General features: G+C 29.6%; 1 protein-coding gene across 6 annotated transcripts; it reads left to right on the top strand.

The window, feature by feature from the left end:
- Positions 1–1,460: 1,460 nt before the first annotated feature.
- Positions 1,461–21,744, top strand: LOC143244225 (required for meiotic nuclear division protein 1 homolog). Of its 6 annotated transcripts, none has more exons than XM_076488505.1 (13): positions 1,461–1,667; positions 2,144–2,206; positions 3,031–3,196; positions 4,437–4,639; positions 5,019–5,200; positions 6,649–6,688; positions 7,810–7,910; positions 14,233–14,330; positions 14,706–14,770; positions 17,900–17,976; positions 20,118–20,238; positions 21,008–21,124; positions 21,497–21,744. In XM_076488505.1, exons 3-13 carry the CDS (start codon positions 3,076–3,078, stop codon positions 21,542–21,544), a joined length of 1,173 nt encoding a protein of 390 aa, XP_076344620.1. In that variant the 5' UTR covers positions 1,461–1,667; positions 2,144–2,206; positions 3,031–3,075; the 3' UTR covers positions 21,545–21,744. The 6 variants fall into 6 exon arrangements, with proteins under 6 accessions (XP_076344620.1, XP_076344621.1, XP_076344619.1 ...); XM_076488506.1 differs by having other exon boundaries at positions 1,461–1,649; XM_076488504.1 differs by lacking the exon at positions 2,144–2,206 and having other exon boundaries at positions 1,461–1,649.
- The last annotated feature ends 43 nt before the right edge of the window (positions 21,745–21,787 follow it).

Here is a 21,787-nt window from a genome sequence, read left to right on the forward strand (position 1 = left end):
TCTGAATAACTTCAAGTTTGTTGAAATATCTTTGTCAACAGCTAAGAAAATTCAAAGTAGTCTATTCGGTGCCAGCTGAGAAAGAAATCTAAACAACAAACCCAATGACATTCGTAACGAACAAATTATATTTTTCCCCTCCAATTTTTATAAATAACTCTTAATCTATTCATTATACAAAATCATGCTACCTAACGAACGAAATTTCTTTCTTTTAAACTTGCGTTACAGATCGGACGCTGACATATCAAATTATTCAGAGAGATTCAGCCAATGAAAGTGAGAAACTGGCGACTGGGAGAACAAGAACATCCTGAATATATGATTTTGATATTCCCTTTCTTTATACCTGATCCTTTCATCCATTTTATTTATAAATTTGATTATTTGACTGCGTTGACTCGCGTTTTATTCAAACCATCACCAAAAGGAAGAAGGCTGGAGAAAATCAATCGCCGCCATAGATTTAATTAATATTTTTGGTAGTAATTATTTTACGCCCGACATGGCCTAGCATGTTAAGGCGTTCGACTCGTAATCCGAGGGTCGCGGGTTTGAATCCCAATTGCACCAAACATGCTTGCCCTTTCAGTCGTAGGGGCGTTATAATGTTATCATCAATCCCAATATTCGTTGGTAAAAGAGTAGCGCAAGAGTTGGCGGTGAAAACTAGCTGCCTTCCCTCTAGTCTTGCACTACTAAATTAGGAACGGCTAGCGCAGATAGCCCTCGAGTAGCTTTGCGCGAAATTCAAAAGAAATAAGTTTTTTTTTATACGCAGTGTTTCCAATAATTCACTAACTCTGTTTTTTGTTTTGTTTTTGTGTATATCAACCTAAATTATAATTACCATACTAAAAAGCGAACAAATGAAAGGTAATACAAGTTTTTAAATAGTTGTTTTTCGTCTTGTTCTGTTTTTTCTGAACTTGAAAGGTTTTATGCATTCAGTGATGTCGAGAAAACCCAGTTGTAGAGAAATATATATGCAAAAACGGCTTGTTTGGGTTGAGGAAATATTTTACATAGAAGAGCGAACAACGTTTCGACCTTCTTTGGTCATCGTCAGGTTCACAAAGAAAGAAAGAGGTAACTGACCGGAAGCTGACCACATGTTTGGAAGGGGTTATGTAACTGAGTGTCGGAATGTAGAGGGCAGTGTTAGATGTTTGAATATATAATTTTATTTTATTATATTAATATTATATTAATATAAACACAACATAACCATAGAAAACACCCAAATACTAATAAAGAAACAAACATGAACAAACGCAAAATTAAAGAAGCCTTACTTATACAACAGCTTAAACCCAAAATAAACCAATATAAAGGAACGCCTTTATACCTATATTAATATAATAAAATTAAATTATATATTCAAACATCTAACACCGCCCTCTACATTCCGACACTCAGTTACATAACCCCTTCCAAACATGTGGTCAGCTTCCGGTCAGTTACCTCTTTCTTTCTTTGTGAACCTGACGATGACCAAAGAAGGTCGAAACGTTGTTCGCTCTTCCATGTAAAATATTTTCTCAACCCAAACGAGCCGTTTTTGCATATATGTTTTGTGCATTATATTACTGACAGGTGGCACTGCGTTCACAAAATGGGATTGGTGTGAATTACCTTTGTATTTTGCTGTAAGTGTAGTACCTTGGGTACGTATTTGTTGTTGCTGTTTAGTTTATTTAGCTTGTTGAATATTATCTTTAAGAACATTCATTACAATATTAAATTACTGATTATAACTACTTGTAAAATTATCTAGCAAAGATATAAAAAAATAAATAAATAAAAGTGCAACCAACATACCCATCACGTGAAATAAGACTAAGAGTTTCTAACTTATACTGTTGAGAGAGCTGCACGTGATTGGTTATTTAAATTAATTTATGTTTATTATCAACATTTTACTATGTGAGGAGTTAGAGAGGTATGTCTTCTTTGTTTATGTAAATAATTATTATTTTTTGTACTGTTTAGTAAATTTTAGTTTTCCTGTATTTTTCATAGTACTTTTGTTTAAATATTATTTGTATTTCTCTGATTTAACACATAAAATATGCGATTTACTGGGTCATAGATGTATTGCGATACAGCTAACCATAACTCGTTTTGTTTCTTTTATGTTCAGATATTTAAAAATTACAACACTTGGAAAAGTCATATACAGTCCTTTCTGAAAATTATTATTGAGGTATTTTGGATCTATTTAGGACTATCTTTGGACTTAATCTGAATCAAAAGTTTATTTTTATGAGAAGTAAAGAGAAATTAGAAGACTTTGGTGTAATTAACATATCTAATTTAAAGTTTAGATGATACATAGGCACAAAATTATAAAAAAAACAACAACACGCTAGCTTCAGTAATTTATTAGATTTTTGTATACTTGATGTATGAATTGTATAATTCTGTCACATGAGTTATGGAATTTATTAAGTCTTAAACATTATATGAGAAAAGGGACTATTTGGTTCTTTAAAGCTATATTTGGACACCCCACCACCCTTGGATAAATAAAAATAACAACAAAAAATATATATATTTACATAAATGTGAAAACAAGCACTGTTTTAGATATAGCCAAATCCATTAATAATTTTTTGTGATATATTTATAAAGTTATTAATTATTTAAAAGGTAGAAACCTGACAGATTTTATTTGGTTTTTGATTAAACAATTTTCTTTTAACAAAAGTAGAAAATATCTGTAATATATAGAGTGGGACTAAAGTTACTATAAGCTTGTACTAGAGGGTGTTACAGTTGGTATTATATGGTTGATACTTATGAAAATATTATGAGTGAAACCAGTTTAACTGTTCTTTTGTAGTAAGATAGGAAATTGTAGTCACTTTTACCTCCAACTTTTATATCCGAATGGTGTTTTTGATTGTTTGAAAATATCTTATATTCAAAAAAGTTTCATTTAAAAAATTAATAGATTTGTTATATTTCAGTGTAATTTTTATTGATGGAAATGTAAGTTTTATAATGATAATTGTTATTTTCTTCCAGACAACTTTAGTGAGTTTTACGTTTCCTTGCCATTACTGGGTTAAAATGGCTTTTAAAGGATTGATGTTTTCCTTTCGATATTTAATTAAAAAACCCAGTAGCTTAATAGGCTTTCCTACCTATTACCGACCTATTATTCTTGTTTGTGAGCAGTGTAGGCAATTAAGTGAGTATATGTTTTTCATTATTGTTATAATTAAGTTACGTTTTGTACATTGTCTCATTAAAACAATTTGTGATAATACTTTAAAAGATAAATATGAAATAATATTTGACAGATAGTAATCATGTTGAAAAATGTATATGATTTATTTAAGTGTTGAAACATCACACTGTTTTCTGTCAACATTTATAAACTGATTTAAAGAGAAATAATTTAAAATTGTATGCCTGTTTACAAACATCATAATTGTTTGTTTCAGTATTTAGTGAATTTATTCATTTAATTTAACAGACATTTGTTTTGTTTTTTTTCACACTTATCCAAAAATACTTTCTGTATGTTCAGTTTAGATTATGATGGTTAAACATTACTGTAATATTTGACAAAAGTTCAATACAGATGTTTTTAAGCTATGTGTTGTAATTTAACATCTGCATTTAGTTCTCTGTGAGTTAGGTTAAAAGTGTCGTTTGGAAACGTTAGAGTATGGCTAACAATTACTTAATGAGTCATGTAATGTTTTTATTTGTTAATGACATGACTTCTAGTCTTCAGGACTGAAAATAACAAACACTGAAAAAATAATTTCTATTAAGAAAATAATTGTGTTGTTAGTTATCAGACAGTTCATATTTCTGTTATCAGAAGTTTCTTTTTACTTTTTTTGTCTGTATTATGTGAATATGGAAGTCTCCTCTAAGATGCTTTACAAATCTATGATTTTATTATCTAATATCATTATTAATAAGTGAATTTGTTGAAAGCACAGCTTTTCTGTAAGTTTTTATGTTTAACTATTGTTTGTAGAAGTTACATAACTTGATGGTGTTTCGAAGTGATATTATTGACTTTGGATGATTTATCACTAATACAATAATGACTACTACAGATAAAGTTTTTACTGTTAATTCATATCAATTGATGCAACTGATGTCATCTATGGATGTTTTTGCATCAACTATACTTGGTTTTTTCAAAACTTGTCATCTACGAGTGATTTAGTATATCACTTCATTATCACTAACTTTCTAATTTACATCAGTAGATGCAACTGTTGTCATCTGTGGACTGTTTTTGCATCAACTATACTTGATCGTTTGAAAATTTGCCATCTAAGAGTGATTTAGTAATGTATTACTTCATTACCTCTAACTCTCTAGTTTATATCAGTATTAAATGTTAAGGTATCAATTGAATTAAATAATTTTTTCCTTTACTTATATTCTTAGTTTTTACTTTATAGGTGGGTGTTGTAGAAATATTTTTCAATACAGCAAGTCTACAGACCTGTTACTTAAACAATGCAAGTACAGCTCAGGGCAACTTCGTTTTGAAAAAGCTATATCCTCTGGCAATGTTCAAGACAATGTACAGACCCATTTGCAGGCCAAGAAGAGATTGGCAAGAAAAAAAATAGATAATGTTACTGAAGTAGATTCCACCAAGGTAAAAAGAACAGTAAAACATGTTGATGAACTGTCCATTTTTGTACAGGATTGAATTAAATGAAACTAGAATTAGAAGGTGTCTTACCAGTAAGGAAATAATTTCTTGTATCCTTCAAGAGAAAAATTAAATAAGGATGTACAGGGTATAGGTTATGAATTAGACTTGTTGGGTGTAATGATGAAATTGTATTATATTAATGCTATATAGATAACTGAAATGTTCTAGAACTCGGTACTTGACAAGGTGACTTTTTTTTGAATAACGAATTTTTGCAGTAAACAGAAGAGAATTCCTTATTAGTTATTAATATTTGTTCTTAATATTATTGAAAGAGGACTGAAACTGTAATTGTATTTAACTTTGAATTGTGATATAGGATTGGTGGAATGTGGTTGCTTACAGTACAGCTGAAGAATATGACCTGATTGGCCTTAAGGATGGTTTGAATAAACAAGGACTTTACCAGCAGTCAGCCATGCCAGAGGATGTGCATGATGTGTTATACATGTGTGCTAGATATCAAGTTGATAAGGAACCACGAGGAGCATATTTCTTTAGGTAAGGTAGAAGGTTGTATATCTACTCTGTTTGAAATGAAATTTTTTTCTTATGGCCATCAATAAGCCTTTTAAAAAACAAAAAATTAACTGCCTTTGTCAATAAAACAAGGCAACTATAAGATTCAAGATGCATATTTCATTAAATGTGTTTGTTTCTAGGAGTAGGAGCGAAACATAGCCTTATGACTAGTATAACAGACTGTGTATTGTAGGGACTGTAGTGCATGTTCCTATTACCATTTTAAGAAAATTCAGCTTAACACTTTGGGGCTGTGGGTTCTTTGTAAGAGAGCTGATAAGATCCTACTATTCAATATGTTATCAATATTTAATAAAAATCTTGGTGTATGGTTTTTGCTCAGTTTTAGGTATGGGAGATATTGTTAGTTTAATGTCTAATATATGTTATTAACAGAGACTGTGCTATTTTTGCTTTGACACAGCAGTTTAATTAAATGTTTTTTGTTATTTTCACCTTTATTAACATGCAGCTTTCTCTAATTTCTAAGTATATAAGCAAAACAGAACTTCCTATAAATATTTCATATAATGTTATTATTTTTACAGTTATGCACAAACATGTGCACCCCTTGATTTCTTATCAAAGAAGGTGACACAAATAAAAATGAAAACAAAACCTGGCATCATTGAAATCCTCTGAAATGTAATTGATTTGATGGACAAACTCATGGTGGTTTATTTCACAAGAATGGTACTTTACTTTCAAAAAGTGAAAACGGTGGTGATTGTATGCTTCAAGCATGGTAATGAGTATTAAAATTAAGATGATAATTAGAGCACCTGACATGAAATCTGAGGACTGCATGTTCTAATCCCATCTCTGAACATGTTTGTCCCTTTAGCTGTGGAAGGGTGGTGTTTGATTAACTGTCTTCTTTATAATTCAGTGGTTCTCAAATGTTTCAGTCTTGCATACCACTTTTTTGTTTACTTTTTTAAAATTACAAACCCAGGTCTAATTGGGAAAAAAAAGCACCTGGTTATAAAAATTCATATTTTTTACCCTTACTCATTAATGAAAAAGATGCAAATATTTTTCTAACATGATTTATGAATGTGGCACTGTTTTTGTCGATTTGAAGATAAGACTATATTGGTGAGTCTGTGAGTGAGGAGAATAGTATTTGTGTTTATGTGGAAAGCTCAGACAAGGCTTATTACAAATTTTATGATTTTGTTATATTCCTTTAATCATTTACCATTGACATTAGATCTATATACTACCAATAGTACACATCTCACAGTTTGAGAATCCCTCATCTAGTTTATCACTTCAAAATAAGGGATGGCTTGTACAGTTAGCCCTTAAGTAGCTTTGTATAAAATTTAAAACAAATGTGAGAGAAACTATTAACTAATGTTTTAAATTGTAATTTTTGTTATTTCATGCTCTTCATTTAAATCACATTGTTCTTTTCTTTTTAGTGAAGGATCGGTAGTTTTTTGGAATGTGCCTGAACTAGAAGTAAGTTTAATTATTTTTGTTTGTATAACTGCACAGGTTACTAGCACCACACTGTTTTAACTGTTTCTATAAATTACTGGGAGAACATATAATGGTAAAAATAAAATTTGGCATGCCATTATCATTAAATATTAAAATATATAGTGCATAGAAGTTTTGTTTGTTTATTATTAAGCACAAAGCTACACAATGGCCTGTCTGTGGTGTGGCTACCACTGGTATTGAGAAATGAATTTTAACATTACAACTCTTCAGTCATACTACTCAACTATTGTGGAGGTTAAGAGGCTCAAATAAATATTAGTAGACTTAATATGCCAGCTAGAATGATGACACTAGTCAGGTATACAGAATTGTTTACAAGTTTTCACACACCAAGAGGCACCAACAGTAATTTTTTATCAGTTTTATAAATGCAGGTGAAATAAATCTTCTAATGTCTCCTTCCCTCTCTAAGATATATTCCACACTTCTAAATTTGAGAAACAATAGTGTAGGCTACTAACTGTGACAACACTTGATATCTGATAACCATTAACTTTTGTAAGTCTTGGTAAAAAAAAACTAATATTTAAGATGCATATTTCACAAAATGTTTGTTTCTAGGCATAGGAACCAAACACAGCCCTATGACTAGTGTGACAGACTGTATATCCAAGGTTTTGTGGTTTACGTCCATATTACCATGAATAAAATTCTGCTCAACACTTTAGGGATTTGGATTAATTGTAATAGAGCTGATAAGACTGTACTATTTATTTATCGTAGACCACGAGTCAGGGGGGACAAGTATAGGGTAGCTGTCTTGTCTTTCACTTACAAATTAAGGTTGATTAGTATAGATAGCTCTTCATTAGCTTTGTATGTAAAAATTAATGAATATTAAATCTGGTGTGTGGTGTTTATTCAGAAAAAAAGGCAAAACCAATTTTAAAAAGTCAGATTTAAGCTTGATAAAGTAAAATCATAAGATGTTGAAAAAAAATGAAAATATGTATCACTTTTGTTGTTAAACAGTTGCTATTTCTAATTTTGCTATTCTTTTAAGTGTTTTTCAATGTCTTTTGTGTAATTCTCATATTCTGGTTTGATAAAATTACAGTTTAGTGCATATTTTGTAGAGGCAAGCCGTGCTTAAATTTCTAAAGTGTTATGAAACGAACCCATATAGTGAAGGCATTATTTTTGAAGAAAAGGAGGTGATGGAATATTTGTACACAGAGTAAGTGTATACCTTCAACATTTATGTTTCTATCTCAGAATTTATAAACCAAATAAACAGATGCTGTTTGGTCCATTTTTCTTATTTATAATAATAGTATACCTTCTTTTATCTTTTTCTATTTAAATTTAATGTACTCAAAATGAGTTCTTTAAATCTCGCACAAAAGAAAGTAACGTTACTTTTAGAAATGTTAAATATTAATGAACTTTGTAGTTCTTTTGGGCATCGTATATTAACGCTTTAAAACTGTTCTGTAATACAGTGTTTATATGAGTTATTTCTTCATAAATTAAATATGATCTCTTTGAATTGACAGTTCAAGTGTTACACTTTTATCTGTTCATTACTGACATCCTGGTAATATTAAAGTACCTTGATCTGTCTTGTTCACTGACTGAGCTGATGCAAAATCAAGTGAGAATGAAAGTGGTGCTGAGTGTGACACAAATTCATTTTAATCAGCACATTAGATGCTGGTTTGAACCATATACTAGTACAATGTTGATGACATGTCATGTTAAAGTTAACTTTGTTTAGTGCAAAAGTAATATTCTATGAAAAAACATAGTTGTAGTGTTCAATGGTATTTTTTAAATAAATATATATATGTATGATGGAAAGGAAATGCCTAATCATATGTGGGCTCATAAATTAAGATACAAGTAGGATTAAATAAACTGTATGTATTATACGATTTGCCTTTGTTTAACTTGTATGTATGTATCACACACATTTATAAATGTTTAGAGAGTGTTATATGGCTTTAGGGTTACTTAATGGTTTTTAGGTATCTTATGGATAAGACTTCACGTAAGTTCTTCCTTCGAGGTGAAGTACAAATAAAAGTTTAATGTAAAAATTTTGAGCATTTGTATAAGCTTTAAAATACTTTGAGTATAAAAATGTTCACTTATATTATGAGCTTAAAGAGGTTTTTATTGTTAAAGGTTTAATGTTTTGTGACATCTTTTATAGACATAAAGGAAGATTTTTAGTCTTAGTGCACTTACTGATATTTTTTTTTGTAGCTTCAGGAATCATGTAATATTGATTTATTAAATGCCTTTTATAGTGCACTGTGTATCTTCCTTTACTTGACATTTAAAACATTTATATAAAGAGCTACTGTGGTGTATTCTTTACATATAGGCTGTGTTATTGTATTAGTAAGGTTCTAATTATATGAACAGAAAAGTAATCTTCACTCTCTGTTTAAATGTGATGCTAGGGAAAACAGTTATTCATATTCCCTTAAATGAAATTATAGTTTTTTTTTTTTTTTTCAATTACAAACAGAATTTTTTGTTGGTTATATGGGGGAGGGGGGCATATTTTATAAAATGTATAACTTGTTGGTTATTTTTATCACATTTTGTAATGTAAACTACAGGTTCTGTTAACCCTTTCATGACAGGTCACAGGTCATAGGCCATGTAATCACATAGTTAGTGTATAAAAAATAACAAAGACATTTGAAATGTATTTAAGTTTTATAGGTTATACAAATATTAGATTTTTGGGATGAAGAATAGTTTTTTAATCATAACATGAAATAACTTTGTACTTTTCACAAACAAATCTTTAGTAAAAATATTTTATTGACAAATCTGATTTTTGGTTTACAAAATATTTGTAAACTTTACTAAAATTGTACCACATTTTGTGAAGATACACATGCTGTATCAAAAGTCGTTGTACAAATACTTAACATGGGCAAATGTTTAGACTGACTTGTGTATATTATACCAACTCTGTTACCAAAAGGTTAAGGAATTATAAAATATTTTAAAATTATTCCTTGTAGTTCTGTGATTGTTTTTTTTTGGGATTAATATCTGTTACACAGTTAAACATCAAGTATTAAGAAAGAGGGTTGTTGAATAGGTTCTATATTTTAAAAGATTAATAGAAGAAAAAATTATTTTAAATGAGGTACAGTATATGCAGGACCAGTTTTTGAAAACGAAGCACATAGCACATTACATGTCTTTATAATTGTACTTCCTTTAGTTGTTAACACAGAAAATAAATAGTAAATGTGGTTATTTGTGAAATGATTGATTAGGTTTTTATTTCCCGAATCACAAAGTTTCATCACCTATGTTCACTGTTTTATTTAGTATTCTCAATGGATAGAGTGATAGATTTCATCTATTTTGTAAGAAAATTAATTTTAGTGATGCTGTAGTTTTGATATTTATTCTTTATCTAAACTTCTGTTTGCTATTGTTGGTGTGACTAACAATAGTCTGGACAGAATCTGGGACATTTAGTTGCAGACTGCTAGTGAAATGAACTTTTTATTGTGGAAAACATTTCATTATGGCATCCAAGTTACTATCAAATCGTTACATCAGTATTATAAATTACAACAAATTCTTTTGTAGACCTACATCTCATTTACACTGTGGTTTATGTAAAATTCTTCATGACAACACATCATAATATAGGCTTAGATGCCTTTTCACCCCATAGTGTTATTTTTGATGGTTCCCAAATGAATGTGCATTTACGATCTATTGTCAGTTTTTATTATCTTCACCAATCAATTCAATTCAGTATTTGAAAAACTATGTCACAAAATCAGTATTTTGAAAACTGCTATGTCATGAAAAATGATACAGCAAGATGTCCTTGTAACAATGTGGCGGTAACACAATGTCCAGTGACTAAACATTCATAATAAAATGTCTGAATTCCTTTCAGACATACAGCATAAAAAATATTGTTTGTTGTTGCTGCTTATTTTGTTATTTTAGTACACATTATGTAACCTATACATATTATTAATGAAAAAAGGTTTAATTGCTGGTAGTTTTCATGTATGTTGTTATCTTTATGACTCCATATCATAAATGTTTTTGTTTGTTAATACTGACTACACTGGTTACTGGGAGTCTTATTTAATTTATATGAACCATTAGAAGCTTGTTCTATATTGAAATCTACTATGGTAAGGCAAGCTCACTGACACTGACTGATATCTAATGAATGTTTGTACAGATTATTTGTTTCACGTGTTTGTCTCATGTTTAGTGGTGTTTCATTGCTAACACATTTTGCTTTAAATGAATATGAGGTCCTAATTTTTTTGTAGAGTTTTGAACAATGTTATGATAATTTTACAATTTTACAAATAAGTACATTTTAAATTTACTTCATCTATTTTCTTTAATATTAAATTTAATATTTAATGAATAAAAAATTAAAAGTTTTTATTTGTACTAATCAGTTTGAAAAAGTGTTTTCTGTGATCATTTTCTTGAGTAATTTTCTTGTATCCAAGGCATTAAAGAAAATAATTTGATACTTTATTAGATTATATTGTTGTTAGTTGTAAAGGTCTGTATATAAGTATTAGAAATATGTTTTGTTGTCATTCAAAATATGTAGTGCATACTGGAGGGGTTTGCACATTTTGATAAAAGTTAAGAAAACAAACTTTGTACTCCAAATAAATATAGAAGAATACATATTTGTTTAAACCAACATTTTGCCTTTGCAGCTTCTTCAGGGTTTATTTACGTAACTGTTTGATGTTATCAAAATATTTAAAATAAGCTAATTTAGGAAAGAATAATGCAGATAGCTCTCTTGTGAAGTTTTTCATGAAATTGTCAAATAAATTGCTGAAATACTTTGGGGCTTTTTTAACCAGTAGGCAAAAAGGGGTAGTTACTCAGAGCTCACCACCTGTTGCAAGTATAATAATTAATAACCAGGGCTCATCACCTGTTGCAAGAATAATAATTAATAACAAGGGCTCATCACCTGTTGCAAGAATAATAATTAATAACAAGGGCTCATCACCTGTTGCAAGTATAATAATTAATAACCAGGGCTCATCACCTGTTGTAAGTTTTATAATTAATAACCAGGGCTCACCACCTGTTGTATGTATAACAATAATTAATAAAATATGAAGTGTATAAAAAACAGTTTTTATATACATATTTATTTTTTATTTCATTTTTTTATTGCTAATAAATTTAGTTTATCAAATTGTATATTATTTTCTTAACAGCAAGAGTAAGTAAGAGGGAGAGGTCACTAATTTATACTTCTCCCATGACCCACCAGTGCCTTACTGTGGTGCTGGAAATATTCTTACAGATAATTAAAGAAACTTGTGGTGCCTTTGTTAGAAAATGCACTTTAAAAAAATCCAGTTTTTGAAACTTGTTTGTTAGTTAACTATTGCAAGCAAACTGTGATGCCCCCTTGTGATTTTGATTACACTTAATATGATTTTAAAAAAAAGATAAATCCTTTTCATGATACTATTTTTCACTCTTATTTAGATTTGTAGATTGTAGAAATAACAATCCAGTTAATTATTTTTTCAGATGTTTATAGTTGCTAGGCCTTTGTCAATATTTGTATATATTTATATATATACACTCAGTTTGTTTCAGTTTCTAGATAATTAAGTAAAACCTCCATTATAAATATTAAAAATTAATTTAAATGTTTCATCTTAAATTAGAGCTCCTATTTGATAGGTTATATAAAGTGTTATAAACTGGATTTTGTAAGTCACTGTATATGTTTCAAGAAATTGAAGAATTAAAGTTGATCAAGAAAATAAGAGGCTATTCAGTTTTATTTCTGTATGTAATAAAACAAATCCAACTTGGTAAAGTGTTTTAGGTGTGTGTGTAAAGTACAAACTTAAAAAATTAAAATGGTGGAATATTTGTATTTTTATGAAACCTTGAAAGTATGTGTGTTATATTTGTAAAAGTGTGTGTGTGTGTGTGTGCATTATATTTGCTGCTGTTTTGTTTCTGGTCATTCAGTTTGTTTTTATATTGTTTGTGTACTCCTCATTTTTTTCCTAATATTTTAAATAACAGGAGATATTTTCTATTCAGTTGTAGTTTTTTTTTTTGTGAAACAGTCTTTGTATATGTAAATGTTTCTAGCACAGTTTATTGAAAGATTAACTTTTTCATGTATGTGAATAAAAGTTAAGCTACAACTTAAACACTGAAGTTTAATTTACCTACATATCTATATAAAAAGATATATAAATGCTTTAAAATGAAATATAAATATATTAAAAAATTCATAGTGATTGAAATGTAAAAGTAAAACTTGTATATAAATAAATATTATTTTTATAAATACACTTTTGTGTCATTTAAATTTTGGACTGTTTTCATGGGATTAATTTTGAGCAAAATGATTATTACTTCCAGAAGTTAATAAGAAATGCTTTCTAACTGGTATAATTGCCAGACAAGTTAAAGTTCATTTTTCTTGCTAATGACAAAATGCTTATGGGATGCACACTGAAGTATTTGCCTTGGATGTGCATAAAATATATTCCAGGGTAATACTTAGATTTTCTGCAGTGGTTATATATTGTATACATTTTAGCAATAGAACATGTGGTCACTGAAATTGCTTTAATTCTTCAGGTGTGTGTCACTGTTAAACTGTTGAAAAAATGTTATAGTTTAAACATTGAAAACCATAAAAATGTTGAAAAACCATTAACCCTAAATATTTATAAAAACATGGTGACTGCATTTTTCCCCATGTTCTTTTTAATATCTTCATTGCAGCTCAAACTCTGAAAGGTGTATTAAAAAAATCACTTATCTGTTGCTGTCCCAATAGGCTTTTCATTCAATACCAGAATTCATCAGTTTGAGAGTATTGTATCAATATTGCTTCAGAGAATCTTGCTGGCTAAACCAACTGATGAGTTATGGTATTGAACAAAAAACTCATTTGGTAGTGAATTGTAAGAGGCAATAGATAATCCTAAAATGCTATTTGTATGCATCTCTCATTTTGACCTACAGTGGGTATATTAAAAATGATGTGTTTTTATAACAGTTAAAGAAGAAAACATGGTCAACTATGTTTTCATTTCTCCAAGAGTTTCTCTCCCTGTCATCTGAGATAAATCAAAGTTGTAAATATCAGAGAATCCCCAAAAAATTATCTTTTAAAAAAAAAGTGGTTTGAACACTATATGTCTATAAAGTCTGCATTGCATGTATGTATTCCAAGACAAATAACTTGCTTTATGAAAGTACTAGGCCTAAAAATGTTGTGTTGCTCATTTTTTTAATAGTAAGTAAAGTTGACAGCACAATCTGTTTTAATAGCTTGAAACTATGTAGCAAGAACCTCAATATTATTAAAAAATTACCAAAATAAAATATATTGAACAGGGAATAAAAACTGTTGAAATAGTGAAGGGGGACAAACACTGATTGCTATCTAGATATAAGATTTATCAATGAATATAATTACCTGTAAAGCATAGTTTTCATATCAATGTTTGTTTGTTTTTAATAATCAGCAACAAAACTCGATTAATTGGAGGCCGGATTATGCTTAATTCTGAAGGTTCGACTGATCTGGAAAAGTATGCTTTTTCAAATGGCATGGCTTTATCAGGTAAAATGTGATAATGTACCAGAATAATCTTGATATACGTGTCTTTTGATTTAATTTTGTTTCACTTTCACTCAGAATGTAACACAGCATGTTATATTATTATTCACTTAGTACAGAAGATTTTTATAAACTTAAACCAAGATACATTGTCATAACTTGATGTTTAGTGTAACATTTTTTTCTGATGCATTTTAAAAACTTTGATGTAAATAAACTTAATTGAAAATTTTGTCCAGTTAAAGCATGTTTTACAAACAAATTATGCTGATTAATTACCTATTAAACTTTGTACTGTTTTAATGAAGCTCTAAGAAAATAACTGATTTAAAGATACTCTAACTCTAGATTTGTGCATGTTTTTATTTCTACAAACAGTAAAACTTGCAATATGGGAGGCTTCTTTGGAGAGATTTGTGGAAAGTATTGAGTGGCTAACAGAGGTTAGTAATGACATTACAGGCCAAAGAACAGTGTAGCAGTAGTTTAAAACCTGTTTTTGTATAACTCGTGTTGAACCAGAAGACATTTTTAGGTTTCTGTAGTGAAGAGATTTTTGATGTATCACTTTGCAGATCTTGGATGTTAACTCAAATATATACAGTACTGTACAAAAGTATTAGGATAGGAGAATATTTTGTCATTCTTTCCATTTTGTGGGGCTCTTTCTTCCATTCCATTACAGAATGTAAATTTAACACTACAGTAATGCTTCACTGATCCCTGTTGACAACTGAATGAATAGATTAAGAATACTTATGTCATAAGGGTTCTGCTTGAATAAACATACTGTTCAAATTTAGGGTCTAAAATAACTGTCATGCAACCCCATGCAGTGTTTTAACTATGTAGAAATAAGCTAGCATGCTAGCATATGGTTCTGGTATATGCTAGAAGAAATCAATTTAATTGGACTCCACAAATAACCCTTGATAAAAACAGTTTTATTGTCATTCCACTGTTAGAAAAGCATAGAGAATTGTCAGTGGAGCAGAGAGTTCACATAAACGCTTTGCATGTTGCTGGTTGAACTCTCTGACATATTGCTGCATACTTGACATGCTCCACAAACATTGTCAAGTACACCCTAGATCATGACACCGAGACAGGTAACTTTTAAAACAGGAGAGGAAGAGACAGAACACCTAAACTTAATGATACTGATGCTAAATATCTTTGTTTATGTAGCCTTCAGGACAGAAGAAAGACTGCCACTGATCTCAAGCATGAGATAAATGACTATGTACCAAATGACGGAAAGTGTCCAGCTCTACAGTATCTAGAGGACTCAACGAGAATGGAATATTTGGTCATGTAGAAGTTAAAAAACTTTACTTTGATGTACAAATACTGTCAAGAGACTGAAATTTGTTAAAAAGTACTAAAACTGAACTGTTGATGATTGGAAAAGGGTTTTATGGATGGATGAGTCCAACTTAGAAAAATTTGGTTCAAAGTGTAGGTTGTATGCTAAATGGAGGTGAAAGATACTTTAGTGCATAGCACCTCAAGCATGGGGGAGGCAGTTTGAGGGTTTAGGGATGTTTTTCTGCTGAGGTAACAGGAAATATATATGCAAAGTCAATCAAATAATGGATCAGTGCAAGTTTCATCAGATACTAATCCATCATGCTATACCAAGTGGTTTGTATATTATTCATAAAGGCTTCTACTACCAAGAAGATGGTGGTTTCAAACCAAACACTCATCTAGTCTATGCAGAAATTTCTTAACTTAGAAAGAAGCAGTTGAAATTGTTTAAATGATGCAAAGGCCCCACAGAACCTCGATCTCAATCCATTTGAGCAGTTGGGATTTGACAAATCAAAAATGACTTCCAAATGTAGGAGGGTGTTAAAGACATTTAGAGTAAAATCCCAAAGGATATTTTGCAACGATGCTTGTCAGACTGTCGACAGTTATTACAGCAAAAGGGAAACATAAATTATTAACTGTTTGTTGAACTCAAGCACTTCCATCAAGTTTCTGTTGTACTAATTATGAATATTAATATAATTTTGACGTTTTCACCTGTAATTTACCTTCCATTGTTCTTTCAAAGTAGCTTGAAATCTAATTTTTGACTTTGTTCTAACAGTTTTGCACAGTACTGTGTACACTTTCTTTTCCTCATAAAGAATATTACTGTTTTCAGAGTATCTCCAGTGTTTTATTTAAATTTTCCTTTAAACCATTTCAAGGTGAGATAATATCATTTGCTAGCATTAATTTGGGGACAATACACAAAATATCTTGTAAATTATGTGTGAATCTTATTTCATGGTACTAATATTTAGTGCATCTTTACTAAGATGTCATACATCCAAATTAGCTTTTTGTTTTAAGACATGTTATTCAGAGAACCACTACTAGATTATTTTTCTTATAATTATATGGAACCATGAATGATTTCTTTGCATCATGTGTTTGATAATAGTAATGATAGTTTTTTTTTTTTCATCAACTTGAGCTAATTATGGCCTAGTGGTTAGTGTTTTGGGTTGGATTGTTTAAGATTTGAGCAGCAATTTACATTTTAGTGGGTGGTAAATGCTGCTGATGCAATTCCTTCCCTCTGGTCAGCCATTTTAACTTTGGAATAGTTATTCCTGAACTTTGGTTGGTGTCTGTGTTCTTGGTACTTAAAATATCTGATATATGACATAAGGTGTCACTCGGATTGAAGAGGTTGTGTTTTTCTGCTTAAAAATAACAGAAGGAAACTGTATTTCAGTAAAAAATACTATGAAAACACTAAAGTGTAGATATTTTCATATTAAACAGTTCTTGTACTAGTAGTCCTCATGAAATCACAGTGACAAAATGTTGGTAGAAATAAGTTGTTTATTTTATTATTACTACTACAAGAGTAAAGATTAACTATATATATTTTTATTAGGTGTACAATTTTCACACAGGTAAAATGCTAATGTTTGTATATAGGTGTACAAGTTTAATACAGGTAAAACACTGATGTTTGTAAGGAGGTGTAAAAGTTTAACACAGATAAAAATATATCTACCATTCACAAAGTTAAAACTAATATTTGTAAGGAGGTGTACAAGTTTAATACAGGTAAAAATATATCTATCATTCACAAAGCTAAAATACTGTTGTTTGTAAGGTTTTGTTGGTATGTGATACTATAACAGTATGACTATAGTAAGATACCTTTTTAGAATTTTATAAAGACAGAGAAGACTTGTGCCAGTTAAAAGAAAGCTATGCTTGTTTTTCTAAGATGTTTTTCTCCTCTTATTATTGTTACTGCCTATAAGAATTTATTTACTATTTCAGTTTCCCTTGAGATAAATTTCTCAAAAATTAAACATCAAAGGAAGCTGATAGATTAAAAGAAAAACAGTTTAAATATGTAAGGGTACCTGCAAGCCTTTTTCTATTTCTAACAAAATCCATGGGTGTTTGTATCTATGTAACTATGATTTTTTTATAAATTAGTGTTTCAACTTGTGACAATTAATTACTGCATATTTCTGTACAGAAATTTTTAAATGAAAATATCTGTACCACAAACTTTGTTAACAATGGTTTCTGTTTTCTTTAAAACATAGGAAATGAAGATTGGTAAAAAAATCTCGATAACGAGAGACAACGTCTTCCAGAAAAGTGGGGAACTCTTCGCTTTAAGGTAGATAAATAAGAATACAATACATAACTTTAATTTGTGCTTACTTTATGTATTAACTTCTCATAATTTAAATAAAAATCTCATATTTATGTGTGTTTGGTGTGTGCATGTGATTATAAATTTGTTTGATATGTAGAACTGAAATGTTGTCAAACAGGAATTGAATAAATATATGGAACCTCTGTCACTCTATACAATTTGTTTCTTCATTCAGTCACAGTCTTTAAGACATATTTTGGATTGCCAGGATGATAAAATGAAAGTGGCTTCAATTTATAGTACACTAATAATAATTTCAGGAAACAAACACCTTTTTTGCTTTTTTGTAACTTTAAGTTTATTTATGTTAAATAATTATCTTTATTGAAGTGTACTTTGCTTTTGTAAAAAAATAACTGATACCTTCTAGCTTTCCAATTTAAAGGAAATATAAAGCATTGTGTTAGATGTTTAGAAGAAGAAAATAATAAACTATCTGTTATATTGTATTGATTTTTATTAAGAGATATCTTGTTTAAACATACAGGTAACATGACCATTTTCTTTCTTTAAAGTACTTTATTTTTCTATCAGATCAAACATATTTTCTAAAGAAATAAGTTGTTTTGGATACGATTACTGCATTGATTGTAAACATTTTTTTTCTGTGTTCACAAATTGAAATAACACTTTTTTCATAAATATTTCCTTGAGTTAAGCTTGAAATAAGGGCCTACAAGGAACTAATATTGAAAAATTAGCAGCAGTAAGTGGTGAAAATGAAGTTGTCAAATGCAACATTCCTGTAGTGTTAACCTCACATCAAGAAACAAGTATTATATTAATGTTGGAAAACCACAATTTTTTTTTTTTTTTATTAGAAACCACTAGTTCCCAGTCTGTAATACACACCCCTATAAGTGTGTGGAGATCTATCTTGGGGTATGTGAGAAACTTGGAAAAAAAATAAAAGTGTAGGACACTCTCAGTGGGTTACCACCATATTCCAACAGTCAGGACTCAATGTTTATACACTGTTGACTCGCACTTAAATTATTTCTTTTTATTTGTCTTCTTAACATAAACCTCTCTTAAGTTTTTGAACAAATTATGTGTCACAAGTATGTCATTAGTTCAAAATTTGAATTGTAGGTGAATAATAAACAGTTACCAAACATCTGCCTGTGCAGGAATTTCTAGATAAAAATCAGAAACAAGACATGTAGAATGAATCTATTTAAATTGCAAAGTAATGGTAAACAATAACATTTGAGAAATTTAAGTTTTGAACTCTTTGAAGTTTAACGTAGTTTTCATATCAGTATGTGTCACTTTGATTTGTATTATCTCTCATGTAATGCAACTGATTCATGAATTGTCATAACCTAATCCCAAATTGTTAGTGACTTTGATTATTATTTTTAAAGATGCAATATGGATAGTTATATTTAAGCCTTTCCTTGTGATGTTTTTCTTAACAATATTATTAAACATTTATGTCCTACATCTGTACTTTCTAAACTTTTGGTTGTGTAAAAACTACTAATTTAATAGCTAATGGGCTTTGTAGTTAGAATATTTTAAACTAACTTTTAGTAGCCCAGAGGTTGATGATGGAATATGAAGTATTTCCAAGTGCTTGTAATTAAGTGTTTTCATGAAATGCAATTATTATAATGAAACAAAAAGGATCACATGAACCATTATTGATGTTTTTGTTCATAATACTCTGTGCATAATTTACTTGCAGAATTATGTACATTTGGATTTGTAAAATTCTTTGGAGGTATTGGCAAAAACATCCAAAATTGTTCAGATATTTTTTAACAAATTGTAATTTATTCATGTAAGTGCTCAACCCAAATTATGATTTATTAAAAGCTTCAGTCACTGACCAGTGTTGTATTTTTAATTTGAAGTACTTCCTGTGTTCTTCAATAAAAATTGAAGAAAAATTACAAGATGCAATAGAAAAATATATTTTGTGAGAAATATTATACTTTAAACCTTATAGGCTTTCTTTCTTTTTGTTTACTATGTGTAATGAATTGAAGTTATTGTTGTATATATTTCTATATATAGGTTTCTAAGCCCTTTACACCAAAGCATTTCAAATTCTTAACCACAACATGCACAGTAAACTGTTCTTAACTTTTTTTCAGGCATATGATCAACTTGTGTTCAGATCTTTTGGACACTCCTGACTTTTACTGGGACAGGGAGAATTTAGAGGCATTATACCACAAAACTTGTAACCACCTGAATATAACGAAAAGAACAAAGGTAAGTTGTTTGACAAGGAGAATAATTTTAATGATTTCATTCCAAAATACATTATTACCTGCCACACCTGGATGTGATGTTGCTTATACAGTACATGCACTTGTGTACAGTTCAGTATATATACATGTTCACTGAATTTTTTTAAAATAAAGTTCAATATCATTGAAGCACAAATTTTGGGGTTTGCTACCTTGACCCCTTGGTGTGTATATCTTTAAAAATACTAGCAACACCCCTTTTTTAAGTAAATATTTGATTAGTTTCACTGTATCATAAGATACAATTTTAATTTTAGCAATATCCAAACCGAATACCAGACCAAATGTTTGAAATTTGTTCCTGCACCTTAAACAAAGGGCTCGTCTCTTTCAACATGTCTTCTTATGGTATTAATTAACTAGAAGTAGAAATATTTCCAGTGGCAACAAATTCTCCCTTTATTATTAATGAAACTAACTAGTTTGTCTCTTCTTGTTCTCACATAATATAAATTTTATTCTTGGATATTTCTGTTTACTCAGCGTGTTCTGTTGTGGCTTAAAACAGATACACTTTTAACAGGAAACTGTAGATATTGTTTCACAAGCAATGTCTTAATGACACTATTGTAGTAAATTCAAGTTTTTCTAGATCGTTTATGTCAAGAATATCAGAACAAAATGTTTCTTTTATGTTTGTTGCTTTAAATAAACCTTGCACTTTGAACACTAACATTTAATGCATTTTTGACAATATGACTCAGTTTCACGTTAATTGGTGTATTTTTAAGGTCCTCAACGAGAGAATCAACCACTGCTGTGAGTTGATGGAACTTGTGAGTGGGCACCTCAATGATCGACATCACGTTCGTCTTGAACTTATGATTATAGCTCTTATCATGGTGGAGGTACGGTTCTTTGTTTTTATAGTTGTCATTATCTTAACATAAATATGGCTATCTTAGTTGTCTTCGTAGTATTAATGCAGTAATTTATCACATACTCATTGAATCATCATAATAAAAGATATAATTTAGCCATAGCATAATATACATTACCATGTTTAAACCAGGATGGTAAAATAAATGTTTTTATTTACTGTATAGTGCTCCAAGGACTAAGTTCATTATACATTTTTATTGCAAAGAAGTAGACTCAAATAATCTGATCCATTGGTATATTTATGGAAATTGAGCAATTTATATAGCATAATTTGAATTTAACAAATTTTGTATTAACATTTTGGTCGCATTTTTATCTAAGTGTTTTTCTCTCTGTAGGTAGGATTTGAAATTCTTCACTTCACAAAAGGTTTGTTGCCAACCTGAAGAAGTTGAAAGGATTACAGTTATAAGGATCTGGTTAAAGCTGTCATTTTTTATTATATTGTTTTGTGGAAGAGCAGATCAGTACACAAGGATTCCTACTTCTTATTTTAAACATGAATGTGAACTTTGTGAATGTTTTATAAAGAGCAGCTGCCATGTAATGGTTTATTATAATTAAAGAAAAAGGTGATATAAAGAAAGTAGCCTTCGACTCTTGGATTCAAATATAAGAGCTGTCATTAT

Source organism: Tachypleus tridentatus, chromosome 2 (genome assembly GCF_004210375.1).
Source record: "Tachypleus tridentatus isolate NWPU-2018 chromosome 2, ASM421037v1, whole genome shotgun sequence".
Classification (NCBI taxonomy): domain Eukaryota; kingdom Metazoa; phylum Arthropoda; class Merostomata; order Xiphosura; family Limulidae; genus Tachypleus; species Tachypleus tridentatus.

Excerpts from the sequence above, each read along its gene's own strand:
- LOC143244225 (XM_076488502.1), top strand. The coding sequence starts at position 1,902 with ATGTTTATTATCAACATTTTACTATGTGAGGAGTTAGAGAGGTATGTC. Across the intron at positions 5,201-6,648 it reads CGAGGAGCATATTTCTTTAG|TGAAGGATCGGTAGTTTTTT; the intron begins GTAAGGTAGAAG and ends TTTTCTTTTTAG. Across the intron at positions 6,689-7,809 it reads GGAATGTGCCTGAACTAGAA|AGGCAAGCCGTGCTTAAATT; the intron begins GTAAGTTTAATT and ends CATATTTTGTAG.